General features: G+C 49.3%; 1 protein-coding gene across 2 annotated transcripts in view; it reads right to left on the reverse strand.

Annotated features, from left to right (window-relative positions):
- AXIN1 (axin 1) overlaps positions 1 to 19,345 on the reverse strand; it is a 72,218-nt gene that overhangs the window by 7,024 nt on the left and 45,849 nt on the right. Inside the window, exons 3-6 of one of the 2 annotated variants that reach the window (XM_009324695.1) lie at positions 17,476 to 17,572; positions 9,388 to 9,525; positions 3,409 to 3,962; positions 819 to 995 (exon numbers count right to left, since the gene is read on the reverse strand). In XM_009324695.1, the coding sequence (XP_009322970.1) occupies positions 819 to 995; positions 3,409 to 3,962; positions 9,388 to 9,525; positions 17,476 to 17,572 (966 nt within the window). The remainder of the gene's footprint in view (positions 1 to 818; positions 996 to 3,408; positions 3,963 to 9,387; positions 9,526 to 17,475; positions 17,573 to 19,345) is intronic. The other variant, XM_009324696.1, reaches the window with a different exon arrangement.

A 19,345-nucleotide genomic window follows, 5' to 3' on the forward strand; every position in this document is an offset into this window, starting at 1 on the left:
GGATGTGCTCGTCCTTCCCCAGCTCCAGCAGCAGAACCTGCTGCCTGACTTCACGGTGGCCTGGCACTGCCCATGGCTCTGGCACTCAACCCCAGCTGCCTGCAGTGCAACCCACCCTGGCCTCTACCATTAAGCAAGAGAAGAAACCACCAGCAGTTTCACCACTCAGCCACCAGCACAGCAGTGTCAGAGGGGACGAGACCCCAGATCCCTCTCGTCGACACCCGGCAAGCACTGTTTTTTTGCCAGAGACTGACCAGACTGTTGACTAAGGATCCATGCCTGCAGGAGATCTGCTTGACTCCAGACAGATTCCCGAGACAGTCACGTCCTTGGCTCCACTCTAGGCAGACGAGTCCATCCCAGAGGATGCTCCCAGCAAGCTGAAATGCTGGGCAACCCTGAGCCGTGCTAAACTGCTTACTCAGGACCAACAGCGCCAGTGCAGCACGTCCAATGTTTCTATCAGCACCTTGCAGGAGTAACAGGCGTTTATATACAGCAAATGCTTAAAGGAAAAATACTGCCTACTGTGTGCCGCGTTATCCACCTTGGAACCACAGCAGCAATTTGTGAGATTCCCCTGGGGCTGCAATCTCCCCGCCATGGCCACAAAGTCATCTTTCAGAAAAAACCTGCCCTTACAGCCCCCGAGCAATCCTCAGTCTCCAAAGGGTCTGAACGCTTGTGCCTGGTGGATTCTTGTCTTCCCAAGATCTCCAGGAATAAGGCAGACTGCCGGACAGCATAGACACACATGCCTTGTGCAGGGGATGCAATACAACAGTGTGAAGACCCCTCGCTCTGCCAGCCCTTACCCATGGTTTGTTTTCTTATGCCTGCTGATCTCCTTCTCTCCTTCTATGATCCACTGAAGGATCTTCTGGTTTCTCTCCACGTCTTCAGGAGATCCTGGCATCTCATAGCTGGCACCATCACTTTTCCCTGAATCGGTCTTCTTAACATTTCTTTTTGAGAGCAGACTTGCTTTCCCACTGCAAGAACAAAGCTTGAGACATTAGCGCTTTGCCTAAGCCAAACCACCGCAGACCGTGGCAGAGGATGGACACGTCTACCTCCAGACATATTCAGCCCTGCTGGGGTCTGGTGTTGCCTGCAGTGCAGACGTGGCCCTGGCTGCCTTCCACAGCCCCCTGGCTCTACCACAGCTCAAACCAACTGTGCCACGGTTGAGGCCAAGAGCAAGACTGGCCAGACCTAGGCACAGCAGGCCTCTCCGTCCAGCCACCTGCGGGGAAAGGGAGCTTCTCCTCTGGCCAAATGAGCCACGGCAACGTGGCAAAAAGCCCAGCAGATCTCCTGCCTCACAAAGGGTTGTGTTAAAACCCCTGGCTCTTTGCTCAGAGCAGGAGGTTCATCTTGGTGCTGCAATCCGTCGGCTGCCTCTCCACGCCAGACCACTGCTGGAAACATGAGCCCTTCTCAACCCCCAGATTCACTGATACCCCAAACTGCTGATTTGCCATGCCCAGCATTCGTTTCTCACCCCGATTTGAACCGAGGCTTCACATCATGGTGGAAGATCACATCCTAGCGGGGTGGGCTGCCTTCTGTGGGCTCTTGTGCACTGGGAAGCCCAGCCACCTCCAACACCATAGCCAGACAGACGCCAGGCAGTAGCTGACACTCTGGCTCTGCTTATGGCTGCAGCAATAATGCCCACATCCATGCCCACGTACCCAGCCGGGCAGCCCCATGCTCACGAGGCCACGCAGAATTCACCCGTGCTGGCCTGTCATTGCCACAGCCTGTAATTTCATGGGACCCCCACCATCCTAATCACACACCCGCTTTACTCCATAGGACCTCCCTACTTCTGCTTCAGTGCGCTCACTAAAACACATAGGAAAAATAACCTTAACACCACAGAGGAGTAACAGGCCCTCAGACAGCTTTGCTATTTTTTTGGGGAAAAAGCCTGGAGAGGGGTTGCTGAAGATCTACAAAGGTAGGGCAAACTGACAGCTTCTTGTCTGCTTCTCCCCACACGAGGACTAGTGGGTATCAAATGAAATTCTCCAGCAGTAGATTCAGTGCAAACGAAAAAAGAAAAGCCTTTTTCTGCCGGTTGTAATCAACCCACAGACACAGCCGCGGGGGGCTGGGGGGATAGCAGCCCGGCTGGGTTCAACAAGGAGCCAGACAAGCCACTGCAAGAGACTGCTGGCTGCCAAACAAGACCATCTGGATGCCAACTCTTGTCTTGTGAAGCTCCTAACCCGGGGACTGTCAGGAACTGGGAGTTTGGGCCAGAGGAAGGACAGCTCTGAATGTGTCCTCTTATAATCCCCTTAAATATATGCTGTAGTCGGTGCTAGAGAGAAGTCCTGTGTCTAGATGGGGCTTTGGGTTGACACAACATGGCCATGCTCATGCTCTGTTGAAGCAACAACCCTTTCCCCATAGAAACAGGGCAGATTTAAGTGCTCCTCCCTCCCCGGAGAGCAGTTTGCTTCGGCTGCCTCTGCACTCTGCCTCCCTCCTGCTACCCCGGAAAGGTGGTCCTGCCCGCTGCAGACCCAGCCACCTGCCTTCACTAAATATCCCACCCCTGGTACCTGCAAAGCAACACCCCAGACCCACAGCCTTGGGGAGCCAGCCGCGCTCAGGGTGAGCACAGCTCTCCCCTGCAGCTGCTGCATCACCACCCCTTATTCTGGGCAGCCCCGAGCTCTGCTCTCACCTTTGCAGTCAGGACTCGCAAAACCCACCGCAGCGGAGAAGGAGCTTCGCCCTCTCCCCTCAGCAAGGAGAGGATGGAGGAATTCAAACGGCCAAGGGAAGATGGACAAAAGCCCGTAAGGTAGCAAAATGTCTTTTCTAGGCAGAGGGTCCCCTACCCCAGAGAACGTCCCCTTGGGACAGGATGCCACAGCAGCACTGCAGTGTCCACCGCTTTGTTAGGAAGAGAAAGGAGGCCTTCTGGTGAATGGGTTTGGCCTTGCAATAAGGAGGGCTTTTTTGTCTTCTCATAAACACCTTAGAAGATTGGTTTCTGTTACCCAGACCCCGAGACACAGCCCTATACTTAGCAACTCCTGATGCACGGGGAAGTAGACCAGCATGTGCAATTTCTAAGCACACCTCCCCTGCTTTAAGGAGCAGAAAACCTACTTTATAACCAAGGCCATTAAAAATCCCGGTTAGAGGGTGTCTTTCAGCACCAGATCAGAGAGGTGAAAAGGGGTCTATAAGGGTTATCAGGGGGCATATCCGTTTCTGAAGGGGAAGATCAGTGGGAGGCCCTCAAACCATGTCCCAGCATAGGCTTTCACAAGAAAATGTGGTTCAGCAACTGTTTCACTAACATGCTACAGCCTGTTTATGAAAGAGCTTCCTAGAGAAGCCACAGCTCTGGGACTCCCGTTGGGTGTTGCCTTGACTCACCTGTAGCCTAAAGAGTCCATGGGGACAGGGGCCATGCCCAAGTTTTCAGTGTAGTTTCGTGACTTTGTTGCATAGTTATGTGAATCTACATTCCAAGCAAAGCTGTTCTGCACTCGCTGCGTGGCCTCAGCCTCGATCTGCTCTTTTGGTTTCATCACGCTGTGGTGATGGATGTGGTGGTAGACATGTTTATGGTGGTATAAGTTAGCTGCATCCAGTTTCATTCCTGATTTTGTTGCGTGCTTGCCGTGCCCTGGAGGAATTGTTCCTAGTGTCCCTGACAGCTTTCCTAAGTGGCCACTTTCTGGGGACCGTGGCTTAGGAGAGTGGCGGCCAGGTCCTGGAGACTGGCAGCCTGGTGTTTTCATCACACGCTGTACGTGTTCATCGAGGATGCTTTCTGGGTTTTCTTCATGGGCATCTCTCATCTGCATCCCAGCGCAGCCCATCTCAGAGTAACGAGGAGCGAAGTGATGAAAGGCTTGGGCGGAAGGCATCTTGTGGCTAATGACCGAGGGACCAGAAGAGATATCTGCATCCTCACCTTCTTCTTCCTGCAAGAAACACAAGGACAATGAGAATGACAGCAGAGTGGTGAAAGGCGTCCCTACTCCCGCCTCCTGCTTGCAGCAGGACTGCTGCCAACCCTTGGGTCAGGCCTGGCTTAGTCCAGCCAGACCTTGAAAACCTTCAAGACGGAGATCCACCACCCCTCTGGAGTCCTGTCGCAGACTGTGCCACCCTCCTGCAGAAAACTTCCTAATGCTCAACCCAAGCCTGTGCAGTCTTGCTGCCACCGAGCAGAGCTGCTCAGGTCTCCGTACCTGCTTTTCGAGCCACCATTAGCAAGGGTCTCCACGCATTACCCAAAGAGACCGAGGCAATCTCTGACAGGCAGCCCACACATCACAACCAGGGTTTACAGATGCAGCTTTCAGAGAAGCATAACAACTCAATTGGATGTATGAGCAGGCACAACCTTACTAAAGAGCTCCCCAAGTCCCTTGAAGGTGGTTCTGTAACAACCAGCAGCAGAAACACAACTTACCGCACCATACCTGCAACTTCCTACGAGCCTTTGGTAAGGTACTGCTTCAAAGCCCATCAGATAAAGCCCAAAGTTACAGGATATGCGGCAAAACAGTTCTCGAGTCAGGCAAGACCAGGGGGGTTTCTCACCCGAATGACTATTTCACAAGGCAAAGCCAACAGCAGGCTTGTAACAGGAGGGAGCAACTGAAGGTCGACAGCAGCACAAATGGTTTTGAAAATCAAACATTGATTTCTCCCAGGCATGCTAAGGCTGGAGTGAAACACTTCACGCAGATAAAGAAACGGGTTGGAACTAACTGCTTGTTCTTGTAGTTCACAACGGTCTAGGACATGCTGTTAGCGACTCTTAAGTCCTTGCCAGGAAGAATAAAACTCCTCCATGCTGACAGCCACAGTTTTGATGCTGACAGACTACTTTACGCTCCAACATAAACTCAGATATTTATGAAGTTTCTTTATTGGAAGTCAGGATTCCTATTTTTTTTAATTACATAAGCAGGATTCCAGCAAGTCCTTTAATCCCGCTCTCTTTTCCTCCTTTGGCACAGTAAAGAAATCAGTTGCAGCACAGGGTATCTCTGCCCTGCCAGATAAATGCATCTGCTAGAAAACACTGACTCCCATCAGCTTTGCCTGTCAGATGTCATCATCTATCACTTGCTAACCAGCTTCGAAGTTTCAGTTGCCAACCACGCAGCAAGAAAGCAAATAACAGACTTCCTCCCAGTGTCACACCTGGGGGTTCAAACCTGAAGCAGGGACAATGCCAGGCTTTGAAAGTGCCAAAGGCGTGGGCGCTGCAAGCCTGGGGGTGTGACACGATGCCCACGTCCGGAGGGGAAACACCACTTTCTAACAAATCGCTTTGAAGAACTTCAGAAGCACCTTTCATCTACAGCCACAATGCTGCAGCCTGCCAACCACCGTCCCTGGGCACCTAGCTCAGGGACAAGAAAAGATGAAGCATGTGCTGACTAAATCCCTGCCACTGGGGTAAGCATTTATTAGCGGTTTATGATAACGCAACAATGTGCTCAGCACTTGGAAGGCTTTTAGGGCTCGTACCTACTTTCTGGAAAACTCTTAGGTTTAAACACCAGCTAACGTGCAGAGCAAGATCTGACCCTGGTGCAGATCCCTGAGGAACGGCAGCGTGTCCTTCCTGCTCAGAGCCCAGAGCTCCGGCAGTGCTGTCACACCACAGCAGGGTGGCATGAGAGTGACAACCCGGGGTGGTCCAGCCAAATGGGTGCCTGGGATTTGGGAAATCCTCTGGCTGCCTGGAACTCCATTTTGCAGATAACCGGGACCTGGTACTTTGCTTTGCTCCGAGACTGAGATCAGGGTGGGCCAAGGGAAGGAGAGGGATGCATTGGCTCTCTCTCAGTTTGCCTTGGCTCAGCTCATCTATGTCACTGAGCAGGAGATCTGGACCCCAAGCAGGTCCTCAGGCAGGAGCAAGTGCTGCTGGGGTTGGTGGTGTGCAGGCAAGTTCTCGGGCAGCTGGCTTCCCATCCCCTAGCACTGCTCTCAGCCTCACATCAGGTAAGAAAGCCCCAACAGTGAGAAAATGGCAGCTAATGAAGGAATTGGGGTGCCCATCCCAAGCCGTCCTCTCTCCTTGAGCAGGGCAAAGGTTTGAGTCAAGGCTGCAGATACCAATTCTGCTGAATCTTTTCACCGTGCTTAGTCTGCAGTGAAAAAAACAACATAGGGCACAAGGTCGGGGCAGTCCAAACTGGGATTGTAACGCAGGACTTGCGATACGGCAGAGTCAAGCCTTGGCTCAGCCACATGCACTGGTGCGTTGCAAGGTGCTCCTTGCCCGAGTTACCCGATCACAGTCTATGCCTGGCAATGCAGCAGCAGCCTTCCCTCCCACCCAAACCTGCCCGCACCCAGCTTGCACAAGCCTGCTGCCTAACCTGCATCCCTTTGCCCACCGAGCACCCTCGCCCTGCCCGCGGCTGGCACAGGCAGAAGAAAGGGAAGACAAGACAGTGACGTGAGCAAGGAGGCACAGGCAAGAGGCAATAATTGCGGTGTTTTACACCAAAGAAACCTGCGGGTCTGGGGAGCAGCCTCCTCCACGGGCTCGGCTTTCCTGGACACAGAGGTGGCGTGGGCTCCGGAGCCGTGTTTCAGCATCTCGCTGCAGTGAGCTGGGCAAAGCTTGGCGGCGTGCGCAGCCTCTAGCCGGGCGGGGATAATAATAATCTAGCCGGGTGCCATAACCACTAGATGGTGCTTTGTTGACATAATATTGACAGAAACCTCTTCCATCAGCTCCCAAAGGCAGCAGCAGTTAGAGAGATGCAGGCTTCAACTTTGCTGACTGTCTGCTGAGCTATTTTTACTCTCCAGCAAGGCTGGGGGTGCCCTTCCCTTTGAATTAGGAGGCTGAGATCTGCGCTGATGAGCTACAGGCAAGCGATACTTTGCTGCAAACCTCCTCTGCCGCCTCCCAGTCCCACCCATCAGGCTGCTGCTGGTCAGTAGGGCAAAATAGCTCACCTAACCACGAGTGCATTTTCGATCATCATGCAAATGATTTCCCTCTCTAGTTAGGCAATGTTTTATAGTCAAATAGCGAGAATCTCAGTGGTGGCTTTGCTTCTCCTGGCTTATTTTCAATTTGCTCAGTTCAGACAAAGACAGTGATCTGTATGATACGATACTGATCTGTACGATACGATACTGCAGCTTCCATGCACGGTCATGAGGCTGAAGTGGCTCAAAAAGTAATAAGGGAACGCGTATATCCTCTAATCCTCTCCCACGTTGCTCAGAATAATTAATGAATTCAGAGTTTGGGTTTTTTTTTTGAAAAACAGAAATCTGACAGTCTTTTCAGTAAAAGGCGTTTGGCTTTAAATCAGATGCCTCTTCTTGATGTTACTGCATGATGTGGCTTTGAAAGGGAACCTGCAGGCAGCTCAGTATGGGGGAGAAAAATTCTTTTTTCCTAGCTTTTGCGAAATATTTCCAGCTTCTCTACAAAGCTGATAACTGCCTAGTGTGACTAACGCTCATGGTTTTCCCTGTGCTGCTGTTCAGTGAGCCATGCAGACCCCGTAAGAGGTTACCCTGTAGTCCTGGTGTTCAGGTCGTAGAAAAAAGCCCTGTGATCTATCAGGATTCAAGCTCTCCTCTTGCTGATACCAGCAGCTCCTGCACCTTAAATGCTGACCTAAAAAAGCTACAATTGCTTACTCTGAGTTTTTCCTGAATGGCTAATGCCAGATGCCAGCCAGTCAATGAAATACATTCTGGAGACAGCAAAGAGGTTTAATATATAGCATTAGTGGGAGTCCTGGGCTTAAAAATAGATTAAGTCACATAAAAATGTGTTTAAACAGACTTAAATTTATTCTCTGGCACATAGGTATTTGCTGATTTTATGGTATTGCTACTGGCAGCTTCTTCAAGGAGGCAGAGGGCTGGGATAATGTAGTCTGGTACAAGTGGGGGCTGCAACAGAGCCACGGGAGGAGGAGGAAGAGTGCTCTAGGACTGTGTTAGCAGAAAATGCTGCCGGTTACATTGGCTTTGTCTAGAAAGCAATAGGTACCAGACAGGAAAATGGAGCAATTCCAGAAGAACAGGAATCTAATCACAAAATAGCACTTTGCTGGCCTTTTCTGGCTGGATGCAGAGGTGCAGGGAGTTTGCTGGACAATGCTTGGAGCTGGAGGAAACCTTACAGATCCTTCTGCCTTCCTCGCTTCTCTGCATTTGAAATGCAGATGTGATTTAAAGCGAATACTACAACCTACAGCTCTTTTAGGTTTAAAGAGCTACTAGATCAACATTTAAAAATACTCTAATGGGGCTGAAGGGTCTGCCCTGGAGCCCCAGAGGCTCAGCTTCTCCGAAAGCAGAGAGCTAGCCAAGACAGGCACCAACACCTTTGCTTTAAGGGAGAGCTGCAGGTTACTAAGCACAGAACCTTCGCCTCAGGGCCACAGCAGCTATTAACTGCAGAGACCCACAATTTCTTCACACAGGGCTGTAGTTATACTGACACTGGTGATGTTCAGTAACACTGTGGTGTCCTCTGAAAACTCTCCTGTACCCCCAGTACAAGATGTACAGGTACCCATGAGATGCAGTATCTCAGAAGAAAAGATATGGTGTGAATGCTGCTGAACAGGGTGTCTCACACAGGTAATACTAGATGACCAATACCACATTCTCTCCCTTTTGGAGCTAAAGGCCTTGCACGCTTCCCTTGGTTCATCTACCAAGTCCTCGAGCTCTGAAGGGCCCCAGTGGTACCAGGGCTCAGGGCACACAGTGCCATGGGCTGGGTTTCCCCAGCCACCCACGTGGAGTCAGTGCATTTCTCTGCCCAGGAGAGGGTTTTTGGATGCTACACCTGATCAATTCCAAATTTTCTAGGCATGTGCTAGATGGGCAGAACCCTTTTGGTTGTGGTAGAAACGGCCTGATAGCACACAAACACCTCCAAGCATAACATCACCTGCCATCTGGTTACCATTTGTGGGGGAAATAGGGATCACACAATACCCCACAGGGGAAGGCGAACCCCTGTTACATAGTCCCCATCCTTGCATGGAAGGGATTGCTCACAAAGTCAGGAGAGCGAGGGTGCCAAAGAAGATGATGGAGAGCATCCGCAGCCCCTAACTGATGGCAGAAGTGGGGACTGCTGTGCCATAGCTGGTATCTTACAGCAGGGAGGGAGTGCTGGAGCTCACAGAGCCCTGCGTGGATGGGGGAACAGCACCGTGGAAGCTCCTGGGGCAATGGAAGCCTCCAGGAGCTGCATGCAAGTGATGACCATGGCTGTTGGAGTAGGGAAGCGGTCACCCCGGTTGCTTCCATAGCGCAGAAAAGCTCCCTGTGGTGTACAGTACGCAGACAGACTCCCAGGCTGGTAGAGGAGGCAAGGAGGTTACTAACCGCTCGAACGCGTTTAAGGCGCTCCTCTAATTTCTCCTCTGCTTCACGTTCCTTTTGTACTTCCTCCAGACGATTGATCAGTTCAGCAGCAAACTTCTCTGGTTCAACGTGGATATCCTTTGGCATTCGGTATGTACGCTGGAGGAAAAACACACCAGGGGTTAGCAAAAGATGCATGAAAAATGACACCTTTATTTTGGAGGCTTCGATAACTGGAAATGCCAGTCGTTCCGGTGGGGAGTTGAGGGAGGACAGGCTGGCAGACGCAGAGGTGCAGCCTAGGACCGGGGGGGCTGGAAGCCACGAGCTCCCCGGCTGGCACCAGCTCCGCACACCACCCCACGTAAGGGAAAGGTTTTCTGGAGCCAGAATTCAACAAGCTCTTTCAGCACCAAACTCCACTTTGGGATGGATGTGCTTGCCTTTCTCCCAGTGCACACATGGTCAACAGGAATACCCTGGTCTCAAAAGGTGAGAAAAGGACATACAGATAAACCACTCAAAAATCATGCTTATAATAGTGATGTTTTCACTTTGATAGAAAGGAGAACTCTTACGCACACTTACTCAGCTTACCCCAGGTGGATCAGCGTATGCCGGGCAATGTCTGCAAATCTAGCCCACAGCTACAGAAAGGAGTGGAAATCCTGTCACCTCCAGGACATCTTACTTCCATCCATCTTCTGCTACAACCCAGCCCAGCCACAAAAGGCCACGATTCCCACAAAGCATCCTCTCTCACTAGAGGATCCTGCAGGATTGCATCTCGGCTCTTCAGAGCTGTGCAATGATCCCCTGCTTGCTTTATCAATACAGCAACCTTACAAGCGCAGAGATACCATTTTTCTGCTTGCTCTGGGTGAACAAATCAATATTTATGGAAGTTCAAGGGCATTATCAGTTCCTTATGCTGAGTTACTTTGTCCCTAAATTCCTGAGCTCTGGGATAAGAAGTTTGTGTAGTGAAGTATGAAGCTATCAGCCACTGTATTTTTCCCATCATTTTTATCCCTTCTGCGTTATTTTGTTAAAATAGTAGAAAAAATAAAATGACAGAGCAGAGATAAAAATTTAATTTGGAGGAAAAATATATGGAAAATTCAACAGTATAAAAACCTGCATTCAAATATTTCAATACCAACGTGAGAGAAATATACACTCTATAGGACCTGAGATAAAATTAAATGTGAAGACATGAGATAATTCATAGCAAAAGAACAAATACAGCAGCAGAAGCATACATCAAGTTTGAAATCTTTAAAGGAGGATGAGAGACCACCCGAATTTATCCCAGATCAGCCAAAAGATCAATGCAGAAGACTAAAATAATGCTTTGCCTCAAAACCTGACAAAAGTATGCAAATCATATTGATTTTTCTCTCTCTGCCAGCTGCCGAATGGAAGGCAGGGGAAGAAAAATAGAGGCAGTAAGTGTCCTATTGATGGACCCATCCAAGTTGGGTTGCAGAGGTCTCAGTTAAAGCACTGCTTGTTTTGTTTGCCGAGAGCAAGACCCAGCCAACTCTGCCAGCAAATCTTAATTCCAGTGCTCACTGCCGTTGCCTTCTCTTCCACGCTGGATGGTGCCGGACTGCAGCGTCCCTGGGGATGTCTGCGGACACAATGCAGCTTTGCAGGTAAAAGGACTGCCTGCTTTAGCACTCGCTTTCCGTGACAAGCAGAGGGACCGACAGCTCCACCTGAAGCTACCCTAGTCAGGACTGACCCATCCGAGCTGGGAACAGCCCCAAACAACCATTCCCTTCATCCAGGGATGCAGCTGCTGGAGAGGGCGTAACACGTGTGAGCTACCAGGTGCCTCCCACCTTGGGATGACGAAGTCTTTACTGCCACCAGGACCTCCAGCCCTGCAAATCAATGGCCCGTATTAAAAAGAAACACCGGAGAAAAAGCTTTTCATCAACAAAAATGACGTTTAGTCTTGAAATATTGGCACAAAAGCCAAAGTGGCATGCTTCGTCCCAGCGCCTGGACCTTGTGTTGTCCAAAAATGGGCCCCAGATGGGCTCCATCATGGGGGAAGACGTGGCAGAGCTGGTCCCTGCTCTGTTACTCCCTGGGGAGCTTCTAGGATCCAAGTGATGTTTCTCCATTCCCCCCATATAGTCCAGGGGAGCACTTCTGTCTAAGGGAGTCTGCTTTCATCAGAAACCTCAAACCCATGACCACCACCATCCATCTCATGAGGCAGCACCAGCGATTCCTGAGGAGGGAAATTTCTCTCTCGCCTGACAAGTCGCAACCCGTTGGGTGATGTGTTCATTCCCTCCTGCCACCTCAGACATGCCAACTCTCCCTGCGGTTGTTTATACGACGGCAGCACCAAGCCCTGCTCCGTTAGAAACTTAATGAGCCTAATGAGAGGCAGCTCAGCGCTCAGCAGTTACAGTCTCGAGTCTCCCCGTTGCAGCTACCGCAGTGGCTTCCACAGAAAAGCAGAACCGGGGAAGAATTTCCCTTTATTTTCATAGCCTTCGATGCAATGCAGCATCCCAAACCAAAGTCTCTCCCGAGCCCCAAGCAGCAGCGGGTGCAAAGGCTGACGTTTGCTGACCTGCATGTTCGAGTCCTGTTACAGTAAGGTGGTTCCCTCGAGGCCCAGCAATGTTTAAGGACCACAGCTCCGTCTCTAATGAGGACCTGAAGACATTCAGGGTCACTGCTGGATCCAGGGAACTCGAGATAAGACGATTTTGGTCTTTTACAACTAATACTTCAGCAAGTTTATCCACAGTCTCTCAAAGTCTGGAGGTGACTGAAGCTCAACTACAGAAATGAAAATTAAACTCAAGAATCTTTAGGATGAACTCGTTTTCCCCTCGCTTCAATAAACCGCTGCATCTGCAAAACCCACTGTCCCGTCCTTGGGGCTTTCCACCCAGCACAACAACTTGCAGAGGTCCTCAGCAGCCTGTTCGAGGGTGCAAGATGCAGTCCCCTCTGTGAAGCCATCTCTGCAAGGGTCTCCCTGACCATCCAAGTTCAATGCAACCGAAATAAACCCTCACTTCACCCCACAGATACCGGTTGCACATGCCCTACGTTGTCCTGGCGGGTACCTGTAATGGTGACTCACAGAAAGCTGGCAAGCAGGATGATGCTCTGAACATCGCCATCGGTCTGACTTCATTCCTAGCTCAAAGGATGAGCTACACAGGCTTTCCTAAAACTAATAGTATCGCAGACTAATGAATGCAAATTCCCTATGCTGAAACAATATAGATAACTGCTGAGGGCTCGCTCTGTCTCCCTGGACAGCAAACAAGGACTGCATCGACCTGGTTCAAAAGGCTTAAGACAACAGTGTTTGAAACTTTCATCAAATGACGGGCCTGACTTCGGAAGGGAGACGTGCTCTATCAAAAACCAGCCAGGCTGAGACTGTGCCCAGAGGAGGATCCTTCAGGGCTTCAGGATTTAGAACCTGCCCCCTGCTTCCTGTGGGCATACACAGCCCTGCCAAGGGAGTCGTAAATACGCTGTTTATTGTTCTGAAATCAGAAGGGCTCCAAATGCTTTTGTTCCAAGTAAAGGGTGCAGCACTCTCCGAGAGCTGGCTGGTTTTGGAGGATCCAGCCCTCCAGTCTGGACCAGAATGAGACCTCTGGCCATTCTGGGTCAACAATTCAGAAAGGAAGCGCTTAATTTTAAAGAATTGTTTTCTCTACAGCTGTTTTACCTAATGTTTTATTTAATTATCTATCTACTTTCATTTAATGCCACTAGTTCAGAAAGATCTATCCAGAACCAAACCATGCTGAGTTGGGGAGGTTGCAGAGAACAACAGCTGGGAGGCTGAATACTGGATGGGTTGGCAAGAAAGAAATTGCTTGAACTGGTCTGGATGGAGCAATCTTTCCTAGCGACAGCTGCGAGGAAGGATTTCTTGGGGTACCTATCACCAGAACACTGTCCCCTGTCCTTGACATGCAAAGTGTCTGAAGCTCTGGTACCTTTGGGAAGAAGCAGCCTGCTAAGAACATGCAAGATACACAAGCTCTCCAGTAGTTCCATTTAGCACCTGCTATCACATTTTTCTCCTTCTTTTCTTGGAGCCGATGGAGCAGCTGCATGGATTTTGCTCCATGAGGGAGATGCAAGTCTTGGATTTCATGGATTTCACCTTCCCTGAGAAACTGAGGTTTGAGGATCAAGCTGCACATCAGAACACACTGGCATCCTAAATGTGTGGTTTTACTATGATCTATACGTGAAAAAGCTGAAAGGGAATAATCTCACTGCAGCTTGCGGATTCCCCTTGGGAAGAATAAACCTCAGTTGTTCTGAGATGAAACAGTAAGTTTTCCAATGTTATCACTGGGCAGAAGTCTCTAACCAGCCCCAGGGATCCATGGATTGGGCTGAACCATTTCTGACAGATCCGACTGGGCCAAATAATTCTTTGTTGGTAAATCTCCCTCTTCTGCACGAGGTTTGATGCCTCCATGACGCTCGAGTGGCCGATGTTAGATCAAAAGTCAGTCTTGGAGATGAAATGAAGATGGCAGGCTAGAGAACCCAAGAGAAAAGAACTTCTGAACGTCCACGTTTCCCAGATTAATAATGCATTCCATGCGACTGTGACATATGTTTTTAAAGGATAAATGGTGTTTCCATACCAGAAACACTCGTGGCAGAGCTCACGGATAGCTGGATTTTAGCATCCACTCTAGCAGCATTCAAGGATTAGCGAGGAGTCCCAATGCTGCAAGGCGTTTGAGGAAAAAGGCATAAAATGGCTGTTGGGAATTCTGAGCAGGTTCCAACTCGCAGGAGCAGAAAGCTCATTTAGCTGTAGTTATCCAGGCAGCACGAGACCAGGGCTCCTCCTGTACACTCCTCACTTTTACAGCATTGCAGAGTGGTCACTCAAAATCTTCTGTTCCACTCAAGAACACTATGGAAGCCACCTCTGCACAGAGGACATCCTTCTGGGAAAGTTCAGCTATCAGCCTGACCCACTCTGCTGCTGCTTCTACTTTTTTTCTTCTCACGTGGGAATAGTGTAAAGAGCTGCAGCTTCCTTGATTGTGGGGCAGGACAGGAGAGCTCCCACCCGATGATCAGGCTACAGCAAGAACATCACAAAATGGCTTCTTTATGCAGTGAAACAAACAAACAAACAAACAAAGGAATCCCAAGTCTTAATGCTTGAAGTTGGATTTTTCTGAATTTGTTGGGAAAGAAGCATCTCCTATCCTCTCCTGGGCACGGATGAATGCCAGAGCCGGGGTAAATACAGTGCAATAGCATAGGTACGGCCCTGCATTCTCTGGGCTTTCACCCTTCCTTTGGGAACTTGCTTGCTCTTTCCGTCCTTGGTGCTCCAAGACTCCGCTTGAATCCAAGAGAGAGATGGAAAACCCCATGAAAAGCAACACTCACCCTCCGTGTAATGGGTTCCTGTGAGAGGCACAAAACAAAGGTCTCGTTGCTTGCTAGAGACCTTCACCCATTGCATTCCTGGGCAAAGCATCATTTCACAAAACACAACTTTTCCAAACTTACTGAGCATTGGTGAGTTTATAAGTGTGGAATATGCAGAACACAGCCATCCACGCACCAAGATCTCCTGCTGCATAGCAGGGCATCCTACATAACCAGTACATGCCTTCGTTACTTGGAGGCAGCATTGCTGTTGAAACTAGCGGGCAGTCTCCTATGAACATCTAATCACTACAGTTTATAGCTTCTGGACCTAACTAAAAGTGCTGCTATTAAAAGCAATATAAGTTCTTTCAGAATTTTGCATAATTAGCCCCATAACTCATTTATAAGGGAATGGTAAGGTCTCCAAAGGACTTCTGAAATGACTTTTTGGAAGTAGGAGGTTCTCTACTATCACTAGGAAAACATGCCATGCATTCTGCAAGCACTATCAGTATGGACTCTGGCTACACTGGTTAGATATGAGTCCATAAAGACCTTCACTCAAAGGTTGCAATTTAGTCATCGCTACACGTTTAAAAGCACGCTAACCACCAGGTCCAGGCGGCTGATGGAGACTGCTTTAGCTACGGGCTGCGAGATATCCTAACCACCGGCTTTGGAAAGTAACACTTGAAGAAACATTTGCATGGCTCCTTGCTAATTGGCGAAGTTTAATTCAATAAGCGTGCAGTTAGAGGTGATTTTAAAAGACTAACTTTATAACATTTCACACTGGTGTTGTCAAAACATATTGTCTAATTACCTTCTCCTTTCTTGGCTGATTGATAAGCGAGGGCAGAGCAGTGCCTCTCTGAAGTCAATGCCAATTCTGTGTCAGTAATTGGCTGGCAGGAGGTGCCAGAGTGTCTGAACTAAACTTTTATTCCCTGGAGAAAGTCTAGAACTAACTCGACTTCTCAGTCCTCCACTCCCATATAAATATGCGTCAAGATGCCTTTTTCCCTGGGACTTAAAATTACAGTGCAGAATCTAATGGGAACAGCGGATGTTTCACAGAAAAATGCTTGTGAAGTGTCTGTGTGTAGTTTAGGAGGTATATGTAATTCTAAAAGACTGTGTAGATAAGTAGGAGAATATAAAAATTTATAAGCAGCAGGTGGCCAATTTAAACCTTGTTTTTCCCCCCTCTTTTTTAACTGGTTTCCAAAAAGGTCGATAAAATTTAATGCTAAGTAAAACTAATTAGCCTGCAAGGAACTGCTGCTGGAATGACACTTATTCAGTTCAACAAAAGAAATGTTTGGCAGATGGAAGTTCGTTAAAGCAGAGCTCACTATACATATTTAATGCTCCATACTCTTGAGTCTATAACCTGCAGTTCATCGAGGCATTGCCAGTGCACACGATCAACAGAAAGCCACTATTATTTTTATCCAAAAGGTAAAGCCACTGACAAGCTTTGAAGTCGGAGAATATTCACTTGGTAGTTCCCACTGTTGGGGAACAGCAACAACAACAACAACAAAAAATAAAGGCCAAGCTTTCAAACTTCAATTCTAACAAAGCCATGCTTACAGTAAAAATGGCATCAAGTGAAATAAAAAGGCACCCAGCCAGCCTTTTCAACAGCGACCACACTGTGAAAGCAACTGTGTGAAAAGAGAGGTGACTGAGCAAGGATGGCTAGTGAGCGTCCGCAGCCAGGGCTTTTATTGTCAACCCAGTGATCAAAGCACAGGAGACCCTCTTAAATCTAAGGAAAATAATCTAATTTAAAAGGCAAAACAAAGAGTGGTGGTTTGGTGGTTTGGTTTTTTTTTTTAAATAAGATTAAAACAAGGGTGTATTTCTGCTGGTATTGTGCTGCTTTGAGCAGGCAGGATGAGAACAGCTGCGTCAAGTTTGAAGGCACTTCTGGAAAAAGCAGATGGAGGCTTTTTTTCCTCCCTATTTGATTTGTGCTGGAGTCCAGCTGTCCAAAGGGGAAAGAAGCACCTTTATTCCCTGCTAGATATTAAATGTCACCTGTAACTTCTCACAGAAAGAAAGTAATAATAAGCAGAGCTGCAGATGGTGCTGCAGAGCCCTAGCAGGTATGTTCATCTTCCAAAGCTGTTTGCTTACCTGGAGCAACCTGACAGACAGTATCAGACAAATGAAATACTTAACGCCTGCGCCTTCTTTGCTCTCCTGCCTCGTACCCCCAGGCAGGCTTTGCCGAGTCCTTGAGAACAGGTTACAGCTCCCTTTGGCTGCCCAGTGCAGAAATACCACTCGGGACAGTTGCATTTCTCCCCAGCTGACCTTGGCTGAGAGCTACATCAGCCTCCACGTCCAATGGCCTCCTACACCTTCCACAAATACCTCCAGCTCACCCGAGGGCACACAAACTCCTTACAGGTAGATGCCAGCCAGCGCTTCCATTCTCGTCTGGGAGAAACAACCGGCTACTGACTGAATGGTTAAGAAAAATTATGTGTTTTGGGCAACCCTGGATGACGAGTTTGGCAGGCAGCTACCAAGCCCTTTCTTAGCACGGTGTATTTCCATCTTAAAACATGCCCAAATGAATACAGCGCTAAGGGGGGTTAAACTCGAGCAAGCAGAGCAACTGTACGCTGGAGATCTCACATATTTTGCATGTTTACCTCTGGGGAAGGAGATAGTGCTACTTACAGGAATGTGAGGTAGTGGCACACGTCCATTTGCTTTGGCACTTTCTTGCATCTCTCTGCGATGCTGCTTTCGGAGTCTGTACGGTGGGATCCCATCTCTGCCGGAATAAAACAACAACATGCCCTGCTTTAGTGCCTTTCTCCGATACATTATGCTCATCTAAGCCTCGCTGCCGCAGAGTGGCAGGTAGGAAACCCCTCTATGTTTGAGAAAGGCTTTGCATGCCCAGGGCGAGCGCAGAGGTACTCGCAAGAGGAATCTGTGTGGGCAACGATGCTCGCCCAAGGTCCCTGCACCAGCAACGCTCTGGCACTGGGTGCCGAGGGGACTTACACAGCATCAGCCGAGAGCGGAGTGAGGCAGGGCTCCTGCGACCGCTGCCCTAGGCAGAGGGCAGGGAGAAGGACTTGGACCGCATCCTGGTACCTTTTATAGTTGGTTGCTTTCTATAAAAGAGCCTGTAATGTACACAGTAAACCACAGGGCAGGCTAGGAGTGGGAGGAGGAGTGGGAGCTCAGTGAGCATCTACACCAAGGGGAACTCGGTCAGGGAACAAGGTATATATTTTTAAGAGAGCGTGACAACTTCTTAAATGGCTTATCAAAGCGAAGGGGTAGGCTCCACTGCTCTTAAGATGATCTCTAGCTCAGTCTGAAATTATGGGCTTGATACTGGAGTTACTGTGTGGGAGAACCTAGCCCTCGGCCCAGAGGAGGCTGGACAGGGTTAGGAAGGGATGCCATGGGCAGCGACACACAATTGAACCAGCTCTGCTCGGGTTTGTGCCCTTGCTGAGAAAGCTGGTGATGGAGGTCTCTGCAGAGGAAGGAGACAGTGGTGGCAACAATCCTTGGTCCTGACAGACCGGGAGCCGGGTCTGTGGTTCTGCTGCGAGCTGGGGGATGGTGTGGACCTGCTCTGCTGAGCCGCATGCAGCCCTTCTGCAAAGACGGTGGCCTGGGTGCATGTGGGTCCAGGCCACCAGGCTTTGCTAAGCACCCCTAATGGCAAAGCATCACTTGACTTCAGGCGAAGAAAGGAAACACATTTTTGTTCTCACCATTGCGACCGCCCTGCTTACACCCAGGGACGAGGAGAATGTGAGTCAAGTGGAGCCCAGTTACGAGATAAGGACACGGGCCCATCTCCTGGTGATACCAGGCTATTTTTAGAAAAATCAACAAATGCAAAAACAAATGCCAGCCTGGAGCTTGGCAATTTGGAGCTTTCCTTTTTTATTTTACGCATTTCCCTGATTCAGTAAAAGTAACCGTTCGGAAAGGCCGTGCAATGCCACAGAAATGGGTGGAAATGAATGGAGGGATTTGGTTTGTCTGATGTGCCAAATAACTTCCACGCACACATGCTGTCTCCTTCCAACCCCGCACCACTCCGAAGAGGGCAAACGAGCCAGTCCCAATGCATCTCACAACGACAAGACGTTTGCACAAGCCAAACGTGCTTAGCATCTACCCCCCTCCCCAATTGCCAAGCACAGCTGCTTGAGAACATAAACCGAACAGTGCAACCAGAAGATTTTTAAAGTCGAGATGCCATTTGGCAAGGGAAGCACAATTTACTGCAGTGTTTTGCCTGCAAACCTCCCGAGTTACAAGCACCAGCCTGTGCAAGGATGGCCACCATCAGCTCTCTTTCCCATTTCCATCGTGCCTGCTGCCCCGCTGGCTCCCTGGAAATGTGGGCGCAGGCATCAGAAGAATGCAATTTCATGCAGTAACCCAGGCATTCAAAATTAAACACCGTTAAAATAAAATAAAACCCATGATTAATGACAAGTGCTTTTTAGTAGGAAGACAAATGAGAGAACAGAAAATTAGCCAGGCTAATTACAGCTCTGGCTAGTGGCTG

This window comes from Pygoscelis adeliae, unplaced genomic scaffold (genome assembly GCF_000699105.1).
Source record: "Pygoscelis adeliae isolate BGI_AS28 unplaced genomic scaffold, ASM69910v1 Scaffold85, whole genome shotgun sequence".
NCBI lineage: Eukaryota > Metazoa > Chordata > Aves > Sphenisciformes > Spheniscidae > Pygoscelis > Pygoscelis adeliae.